Source organism: Chrysochloris asiatica, unplaced genomic scaffold (assembly GCF_000296735.1).
Source record: "Chrysochloris asiatica unplaced genomic scaffold, ChrAsi1.0 scaffold00326, whole genome shotgun sequence".
In the NCBI taxonomy this organism is placed as follows: domain Eukaryota; kingdom Metazoa; phylum Chordata; class Mammalia; order Afrosoricida; family Chrysochloridae; genus Chrysochloris; species Chrysochloris asiatica.
The window spans coordinates 1,166,691-1,177,200 of NW_006408844.1; the positions used below are offsets into that span (position 1 = coordinate 1,166,691).

Below are 10,510 nucleotides of genomic sequence, written 5' to 3' on the forward strand. Positions count from 1 at the left end.
GGTGCCTTGTTCTTTGCCAATTCCTTCAATGCACTTTGGACTTCTTCCCTGAGTATCATTGGCTCTTGTTCATATGCTACCTCTTGAAATGGTTGAACATTGACCATTTCCTTTTGGTACAATGACTCTGTATTCCTTCCATCTTTTCTTGATGTCTCCTAATAGCACAGAGGATGTCCATTTGAGGCCTCCACAACCTTTGGGCGGCTGCTCCCATGGCTGCCTTTCCTGGGCTCTTCTGGAAGTGACTTTCTCCCTGAGTACACACAGCCTGTCTTGACAGCATTTCCAAGCTACTTTAGACTATTTCCTTGCATATTTGTACATTCAGACAATGGCTTTCGAGAAAACACACAGCATGCTCTCAAGGATGTTGTACTTACTGCTCTGAGACAGCCAGATTGGGAGGAAGGGAGGTGAGTCCATTTCCTGTGAGGAGAAGGACCCGGAGATGGGGCAGAATCCCCAGGTCACAGATGGCCTCCCCAGTCAGGCTGTTGAAGGAAAGGTCCAGGAACTGTGGTACAAAAAAGACGAAGGTAGTGAGGGACACTGAATCACAACATGTAACAGTGATGATTATAAATACATAAAGTGAGAACTACATACTACTGACTTTTTTTTTAACCTCCTAGGGTGCCACCAGTAAAGATTTCTAGTCTTGGAAACCCTAAGGCGCTGTTCTGCTCTATCCTATATGGTCATTTGTTGTTGTTAAGTGCCATCAAGTCGACTCCGACCCATAGCGACCCTTTATAGTGTTTCTAAGAAGCAGCTGGTGAGCTTGAACCACCAACCTTGCAGTTCAAATGACTTTGCAGTCTGATGCCTTAGCCCACGTGCCACACCAGGACTCATTCTGAGTCAGAAATGACTCAGTGATAGTGCGTTTGGTTTCAGTTGGCTTAGGGCACCACTTCACCACCAGCACAAAACCCTCCTGACTCTCGGCATTAACATTCAAGGCCTACTCTCGTCAGTTCCTCATCTATTTTCCTGCTGTGTCCCACTGCAAACCTTAGCTTACTCTGTGCTACTGGGGCTAAAATCACCTCTCTTCATTCTCTACTATAGTCCGTTGTTCATGTATTTCACTAAGTAGGGAATGCCCTTCTCCCTTTTTTTTTTTTTTCAACCAGAAATGAAAAAATGACAGGTGAAAATCACATGAACTTCAAGTTTCTGTTTTGTAAGGTTTTACTGGACCACATCTATACTCGTTTGTTTACATATTGTCTTTCCTTCTACAACAGCAGAGCTGGCGAGTTATGACCCACATGTCTAAAATCTTTATTATCTCTTACATAATGTTTTCCAACCCCTGTTCTAGCTGCTTTGGCTGTTGAATGTTGGATTCAAATTTACTTTCCATAGAATAAAGAGCAGCTCAAAGAAATGAATAATCTAAGAATCCCAATCATAGAATTTCAGAGCGTGCCCTTGAATGTACAGATGGCAAGCTTTAAGTCATAGAGAGGGTGAGTTATTTGGCCAAGGAGACATAGTACTGGCAGGACTACGACAAAAGACAAGGTCTCTTGACTCCCAGGGCAGGGCCTCAGCTGAACCTTTTTTAGACCTGCACTCAGAGAATCATAGAAGTTAAGTTTTTCTAAACTGACTTATGAAGAATTCTACTCTCAGCTTTTCTGGCAAAAAAAAAAAAAAAAGGTGGGGACAGAAGATTCCCAACCTGATTACTTTATCTGCTGAATCATGTTAAAAAAAAAAACAAAAACACTTTTTTTTTTTGCTTTCTAGATTCACAAAACATTTTATTTCAGTTATTTACAGATAATAACACATTGTTTTAGCGATTAGAGAACTTAAGAATGAATAGTGTCTTGGTGATAATGCATATCTGTGTCAAATTTTATTATACAACAAAGTATTCATTACTGTAGGCTATAAATTCAGGACACTTTACAGATTTATGCTTGTTCTTAGATGAAAATTAATAACCAGCAGCAGTTCTCCTCTTCTCATTTACATTCTGCTTCTTGAACATTCATCTCATTTCCTTAAATACATTCCCTTGGGTAAGGCTGTATAAATCATCTGTATCAGATGTTATCAAACCATAAAGTTGTTGTTATTGTTAAGTGCCGTCGCTTTGCTTCCGATCCATAGTGACCCTGTATAGGGTTTCTGAAGGGCAAATGGTAAGCTTGAACCACCAACCTTGCAGTTCAAACAGACATTGCAGTCCAGCGCATTAACCCACAGCACCACATCAGGACAACAACCATAAAGTTGTTGTTATGTGCCATGTAGTCAGTCCAACTCATAGGACCCTGTGCAGGGTTTCCATGGCTGTAAATCTTTATGGAAGCAGAAAGGCTCATGTTTCTCCTGCAGAACAGTTGGTAGTTTCGAACTGCTGACCATGAGATTAGCAGCCTGATTCAGAACCACTTAAGTAGGGCTCTCCAAAAAGTCAATTATGGTCAACCAATAGCTCCAAACTCACCAAGTGTATGGTCAGAGTCTTCAGTCCTGTCCCTTCCCCAGGGCCCACTGACATTAGAAATGGGAGGGGAGAGGAGGTAAGATGCCTCGTGCAGTGTATGACACAGAGCATGAGCTCAGTGACTAGGTTCTGAAGAAATGAAAACAAAAATGACAAAATGGAAATCCTGAAGAAGCAATCAGGTCAGAGAAATTTTTCTCTGTATTTCCACAGCATCTCCAACCTGCTTCTACCTATACCACCATGAACCCTATCCCCTCCACTTTCCCTAGAGACCAGTATGGAGATGAAGGCCTGGATGTAAAGACTTCAAGACCTGTTTCCCTGAGGGTCTGAATCAAATGGTAAGTTAACGGTGTTACAAGGCAATATTGCTTATGATAAAAACCATCTCAAAAGCCCTTTCCAAACAGTTTCAATCACTAGCGATCTCTACATACATTCCTTACAGCAGAATAGGTGGCCACCCACAGCTCTCTATTTCCAACTTACTTCCAAGCATCGGAAGTCTCCATATTTCACATAGACTGTTCTGATGCCATTAAATGCGAGCTCCAATTCCTTTAGGGCTGGAAACGTGTGAAATGCCTCTACACAGGGAGGAGAAACAATCACAGCTTATAAATAACTTAAAAAGAGAAAGATATTAACAAAGACCTTTTATTTTCACAGTAAGCTAAAACTGCATAAAGCACTTTACATTATATACATGGACTCTAATTCTTTTTTCAATCCTGAAAAATAGGAATTATAGAAATAGCACTGCTAGTAAGTAGAAGAGCTAAGGATTGACTCTTAAGTCAGCCACAGTCCAAAACCCATCTAAAATTTCTATTATTTCTGATAACAAAAGTAAGTCAGGTTCTCTTTATAAAAAATCAAATGTCATAGAAAAATAAAAGTTCCCTTTAAACCTGACCTTCAGACAGATAACCATTCAAAGTTTCCTAAATATAACTCTAGACTTCTCTTATGTGTATACTGAAATGCACGAACACGTCTTTTTATATTGTATTGTGACTTGCTTTGGTCTCATACAATATGTCTTAAAAGATTTTCCAAATCAAAACATATAGATATCTTTGGTGTGGAAATGTTGGATAAGCAATGGACTGCTAACCACAAGGTTGGCAGTTCAAACGCACCAGCTGCTCCTTGGGATCCCTATACAGGGACGCCATGAGTTGGAACCAACTCGACAACACTTAACAACAACAACTGAATTATATTCTATATAGAATAATACAGACATGCCCTACTTCATTTAACCATTTCCCTACTGATGGTCTTTAGACTGTGTGGATGAGAGAGAAGCAAACTTTCTCCCTTTTGCATGAGAATTGGACCTTGAGATAGATTTTGAGATCTGTTTCCCTGGGAGTCTGAAACAAATATTATGTTAACATTGTTACTAGGCAATATTGCTTATGATACAAACCACCTTAAATTGACAACTGTATCTGAACTTGGTTGGTTGGTTGGTTATGTGCCGTGGAGTTGGTTCTGACTCATAGCAACCCTGCATAGGGTTTCTGAGGCTGTAAATATTTACGGGAGTAGAAAGCCTCGTCTTTCTCCTGTGGAATGGCTTATCGTTTCAAACTTCTGACCCTGAGGTTAGTAGCCCAACTTGTAACCACTACTCTACCAGAAGCTATAAATGAACAATAAATATTTGAAGGGGCACCATAACTTTGGGCTTCCCTGTATGCAGTGACTCCAATAACTGAACATGTTCCTTTGCAGGAAGGGGCTCTGGTGGTGCAGTGGGTTAAGTATTTAGATGCTAACCAAAAAATCAGCAGTTTGTGTCCGTAAAGATTCACAACCTCAGAAACCTTCGGGATCCTCTGATCAGTTCTACTCTGTCCTATAGGGAGGGTCATTATTAGTCAGAACTGGCTATATGGCAGTGAGTGGGATGAGTAGAGCATGAGTCTCCTCAGCCAGGGTGACTCCTGCATCCAACAGCGATGGCCTCACTGCCTGTCACCTGAGTTGACAGGGAGGGGTGCAGAGAATGGTTCATGGACAGTTGTGTGGACTGCCAGGTGACTGGTATGAGAACTCCACTGAAGAAGACATCATGATGCTGTCTTGCTAGCATACTGTGTGGGATTACTGAGAGACTTCTAAGTGAATCTTGTGCCAAGAATGTTCAGTTATTTTTGTTGTTAGGTGCTGTCAAGTTGGTTCCAACTCACAGAAACCCTCTGTACAAAAACCACGAAACACTGCCTGGTCCTGCGCCATTCTTACAATTGCTGTTTTGTTTGAGCCCATTGTTGCTGTCACTGCGTCAATCGATCTCATTGAGGGTTTTCGTCTTTTTTCCTGACTCTTCACTTCACCAAGCAGGATGTCCTTCTCTAGGGACTGATGTCTCCTGATACATGTCCAAAGAATGAGAGAGATGAAGGCTTACCATCTCACTTCTAAGGAACATTCTGGTTGAACTTCTAACACAGATTTGTTTGTTCTTCTGGAAGTCCATGGTACTTTGAATATTCTTTGCCAACACCATAATTCAAACACATCAGTTCTATGGACTTACTTATTCACTGTCTAACTTTAACACGCATATGAGGCGGTTGAAAAGACCATGGCTTGGGTCAGGTGCATCTTAGTAATCAAAGTGACATCTTTTCTCTTGAACACTTTAAAGAGGTCTTTTGCAGTAGATTTGCATAATGTAATTTATTTGTTGTTTGAGGTCTTGACTGCTGCTTCTTTGAGTGTTGATTGAGGATGCAAACAAAATGAAGTGTTTGGCTTAGTCTTTTCTCTGTTTATCATAATGTTATTTATTGTTTCAGTTGTGACGATTTTTGTTTCTTTACAAAGATATATAGTCTTTGATCTTCCTTCATCAGCAAGTATTTCCCTTTCAGCTTGTATCATCTGCATATGGCAGATTGTCAATGAGTCTTCTACCAGTCCTGATGCCACATTCTTCTTCATATAATACGGAATCTCAGATTATTTGCCCAACATACAAATTAAATAATTATGGTGAAAAGATATAAACCTGACATACACTTTTCTGGTTTTAAGCCATTCAGTATTCCTTTGTTCTGTTCAAATGACAGCTTCTTGGTCTATATACAGATTTGTCATGAGCACAATACAGCATTTCAATATACTCATTCTTCGCAATATTACACATAGTTTGTTATCTGTTGTTGTTGTTAGGTGCCATCGAGTCGGTACCAACCCATAGTGACCTTATGCACAGCAGAATGAAACACTGCCCGATCCTAGGCCAACCTCACTACTGTTGCCACGCTTGAGTCCATCGATGCTGCCACTTGGCCAATCCATGTTGGTGGTGTTCAGGATGTTTCTAATGAGTAACTCTGCAATTGTGTTTCTATAGAATAAATTTCTGGAGGTATATTAAAGGCAATGACTAATTAAAAATTCAAAAGGAATTGCCAAATTACCTTCCAAAGATGTTTTACCAATTTATACCATTTCTCTTTCGATGCTGGCTTATCATCAGTCCTTTTTTAATTTTTGCCACATTGGAAAGTCAGAAAATAGTATTCATGATGATATTTTAGTTATTAGTGAAGTTAAGTATCTTTTCATATGTCTACTGGCCTTTATATAAGGAACCCTGGTGGTACAATGGTTAAGTGCTAAGCTACTAACCAAAAGACTGGCATTTCGGTTGGCTCTGTGGGAGAGACATCTGTGATCTGTTTCTGTAAAGACTCTAACCAAGAAAGCCCTATGGGGCCCTTCTATTCTGTCACATGGAGTCACTATGAGTAGAATTGATTTGATGGCACCCAACAATACATGGCCTTCATGTTTTCAGATCATGCTCCTTACAGACTGTCTGTCTCCTAAACGGCAAGGACCTCATCACGTGCTTTTTTGAAAAACCACTCCTTAAACTCAACACAGGAGCTCTGGTAGCATAGTGGTTATGAATCAGGCTGCTAACCTCCAGGTCAGCAGTTCGAAACTACCAGCCACTGTGTGGGAGAAAGATGAAGTTTTCTGCTCCCATAAAGATTTACAGCCTCGGAAACCCTGTGCAGGGTCACTATGAGTCAGAACCAATTGCACAGTACTTAACAACAACAACAAACTCAACACATTCAAAACTAAGCTCGTCCTATTTCCCACTAGACCTACCTCTTCTCTAGTGCTCTCTATGTGACTGAAAATCCCCTTGGCTCCTTCCCATTCCCCACATTCCCATCAGTTAGCAAGTCCTGTTATTTCTACGTCCTCTGGAACCCCTCTCTTCATCTTCTTCAGTCCTACTTCTATATCTTTGGTTTAGGCTTCACTTGCCCTTCCTGGATTACTGAAACAGTCTCCCAGGTTTCTAACCTCTTTAGTTTTAACTCTCCCTGACATGCATCCTTCACAAATATGCAAAGCCTCTTCAGGTTCCCTGACCGGGCACTGCTGTTTCACATCTACTCCACTGTCCTGAAATCTAATTTCTGAGTCACTCCTATTTGTGTTTTAGGTCTTGGCTTAAGTGCTCCTCCAAAGTCTCTCCTGATACCCTGGCCTGGGTTGAAGTCCCATTAATGTACTTGCATAGCATTTTCTGATTCCCTCTGTTGTTGCACTTACCGCATTCTGCTGTAACTGTCTGTGTCTGAGCTCATCACCAGAACAGAACAGGAACTGGACTCATTCATTTCTAAAAGCCAACCATTACAGAGTCCTGACACCCAGAAGGGGGCACTGTGGATTTGCTGACCAAACCAGAAATAAGGTTTTCTGTTCCTACAGGAAATCTTACCGATTTAAACACATTTCTATATATCTATCTCTTCTGAGTTTGCAAGGGGAGGAAGAGAAGAAGGAAATTATCCTCATTTATAGATAAGAGAAGCAGCAGCTCACAGGAAACATTTTCAGCAGACAGTGCCAGGGCTGGGCTGGACTCCAGGTCTATGTGTTTTCCAATACCAGTCTATTGTACTCCAAAATGGATATTCGTGGTCAGTCATGAATGAACCAGCAGACAGATCCTAGCACTAGTGAAGAGCTGTGCCAACCAAGAGGCAGAAGGTAGTTTGCAGAAAGCAGCAGCTTACCTAGAGGCAGCAGGTTTTCCGAGGCATTGATGTAAATAACCGAATGGAAATGCTTGAAGTCCCTGTCCTTAGCCTGTGAGAAGGTATTTTAGAAGAAACACAAAATTAGTTCTCTGCCTGGCAGTCTTGTTGAAACACCAGAGCTGATGACCAAAGAAGCAAAGACATACAGGGACAGGACACATCCTTGTCAGAGAGCTTTGTTGAGGGCTGTGAGGACTTTTATGTTTCTTTTTCCTATTAGAAAATATTTTAAGTGTACAGAAACATATGGGGAATAATATTCTGAAGATCTATGCAACCATTAAGGAGTTCAGGTAGTGTACTGGGTTACGCATTGGGCTGCTAACTGCAAAGTCAGCAGTTTGAATCTACTGGCCCCTCTGCGGGAGAAATATGAGGCTTTCTGCTCCTGTAAAGATTTAGGGTTGCTATGAGTTGGCACCAACTCAACAGCACACAGTCGCTATCACCATGTACACATTATCCTTTAATATATCTGAATATGCGGTAGTCTTTGCTTCAAATTTCTTTAAAGAAATAGAGCATTCGACAGTATGGAATCCTCTTCGCCACTTTTATCTGAGCCCGTCCCTCTCCCTCCCTACTGGACTATGTCTGAGTCACCTCTACGGCCTCAGTAAAATCCACTGAGGCAGAATAGGTCTTGGCAGTGTGGGGAGGTGTGTGAGTGAGTGGGCAGATGAGGGAAAGAAAAATGGGCAGTGTGTAGTGGGAGATGAGTTTTGCCTAACCCATGTTAATTCCTTCAACAATTATACTGAGATAAACCCCTGATACCTTCAGCTTTGTCTCTATAAGTGAATTATATATTAACATCTCTGGGATCGTGTACTGGCCTGTTCTGGAAGGTCTCCCAGTCCCAGATGACTACATTACTATGGCTGACTGGTCCCCAAGTGACTCGATTCTGAGAACAAATTTCTAGATGAAGTGAAACAGAACCTTTTTAGGAAACTATCTACTTCAGCACTAACTTGGTCATCCTGTGACTCATCACCCTATTCCATGGGGCTGGTTTATACAAGCAATCTCTTCTGGTATACCATGCAAGACCTACAAACCAGGATAGCCATTTTTATACCAAATATATGCCACAGTGTCCTGGAAAATGGTGGGCCACAAAGGTTCCTCCAACTGCTTATCAGTCAATGCAAAGAAAGAAACATGATTCGTTACACAAGTTCATAATGTCTATGGGTTACAGACAAACCAGCTTCTTGGGAGAACCACAACCATTCCTGGCAATGAAATCTGAAAGAAATTTCCCGAGAAGCACTTGTGATGGGAACTCAGCATCACATAGTCAATCACGCTCCAATAAAATGCCAGTGAAAATTCAAAACCAAAATTATACAGCTAATTTCTTTGGTTCATTTCACATGGAGCAAAAGCAACACCAAACATATCACAAAAATTTGTGCTGAGTATTGTTTTCACTGGTGAATCCTTGTCTGATCCTCCCTCATCCCACATGAACAGATTTCTAGCTCCCAGAAGTACAATGAACAGTTAGGTGCTCCTCAGATCCAACTCACCCAATTATGATCTTTGCTGGTTTGGAATTGCTCCCTGGCAGTGAGTTTTTTGCTCTTGGTTGGCCTTACCTTGGAGAACTTGAGGCCGCTCACATTAATGGTGCACAGGTCTGATGGCTTCTTCACACAGTGGTGCTTCAGCTGGAACACAGAGCAGACTCAGCTCTAAAAGCCCCCACAAAGTTCTTATTATTTCCTATGACAACAAATGACTCTCCATGGAGGAAAGTAGCATGGTATAGTAGAAGGAGAAGGGGCTTTGAGATGCTCACAACCAAGTTGCCATTTCAACCCCTCCATGTCTGTTTCCCCACTATAAAATGGAGACAGTAAGTGGACTATATGAGGTTGTTGGGAGGACTTATCATTTTCTGGCCATATCTTTTCTGGGCTCCACTTCCTCTACCAGGCCATTGAAAAAAATCTGTTTCTAGATCTTTATCTTCTAGTCTTTTACATTTTTGCTCTGTTTTCTCTTGTTGGCCAATCTTCTACAAGGTTATAATTTGCTTTCTCGTTCATTTATCCATTAGTTAATTTGCCAAATATTTATTTAGCATTACTCTGGGTTATGTGCTGTGCTAAATATATGAACAAACTTTCCTCTAGTCCAAACTAAACTCTTTGACGGAGTTTATCCCTCTTTTTTAAGATTAAAAAAAAACAAGGCTAAGTGCCTTGCATAAGGTCTCACTGTTAATATTTTATAGGTCTGTGGTTTGAATCCAAATCTGTAATTACCAAGCTCTATATTCTTGCAACTACTACATGTCACCCCTCAAAAGTTTCAAAAGTAAGAAGGAACTCTCAATTTTAAAGCTTCTATTTCTGTATGCTGGGAATGACAAATTGAAGAGGAATGGTGTTGCATTCATTGTCAAAAAGAACATATTCAGATTAGTCATGAGGTACAACACTGTCTGTGATAGGATAATGTCCATGCGCCTACATGGAAGCTCAGTTAATACCACTATTATTCAAAGTTATGGACCAACCACTAAAGCCAGTAAGAAGGAAATACAATTCTATCAACTTCTTCAACCTGAAATTGATCAAACATGCAATCATGATCTACTGATCATTACCGGTGATTGGAATGCAAAGTTTGGGAGCAAAGAGGAAGGATCAGTGGTTGGAAAATATGGCCTTGGTGACAGAAATGATGATGGAGAATGCATGATAGAATTCTGCAAAACCAATGATTTGTTCATTTCAAATACCTTCTTTAGACAGCATAAGAGACAACTATACACATGGACCTTGCCAAATGGAATACACAGAAATAAAATTAACATGTGTGGAAAGAGACAATGGAAAAGCTCCATATCATCAGTCAAAACAAGGCCAGGGGCAGACTGTAGAACAGACCATCAATTGCTCATATGCAAATTCAAACTGAAGCTGAAGAAAAT

General features: G+C 40.8%; 1 protein-coding gene across 1 annotated transcript in view; it reads right to left on the reverse strand.

The window, feature by feature from the left end:
- The window catches only part of XRRA1 (X-ray radiation resistance associated 1), an 81,864-nt gene that overhangs the window by 46,380 nt on the left and 24,974 nt on the right, over nt 1-10,510 (reverse strand). Inside the window, exons 3-6 of the mRNA XM_006875432.1 lie at nt 9,192-9,239; nt 7,540-7,612; nt 2,963-3,060; nt 384-517 (exon numbers count right to left, since the gene is read on the reverse strand). Coding sequence (XP_006875494.1) covers nt 384-517; nt 2,963-3,060; nt 7,540-7,612; nt 9,192-9,239 — 353 coding nt within the window. The remainder of the gene's footprint in view (nt 1-383; nt 518-2,962; nt 3,061-7,539; nt 7,613-9,191; nt 9,240-10,510) is intronic.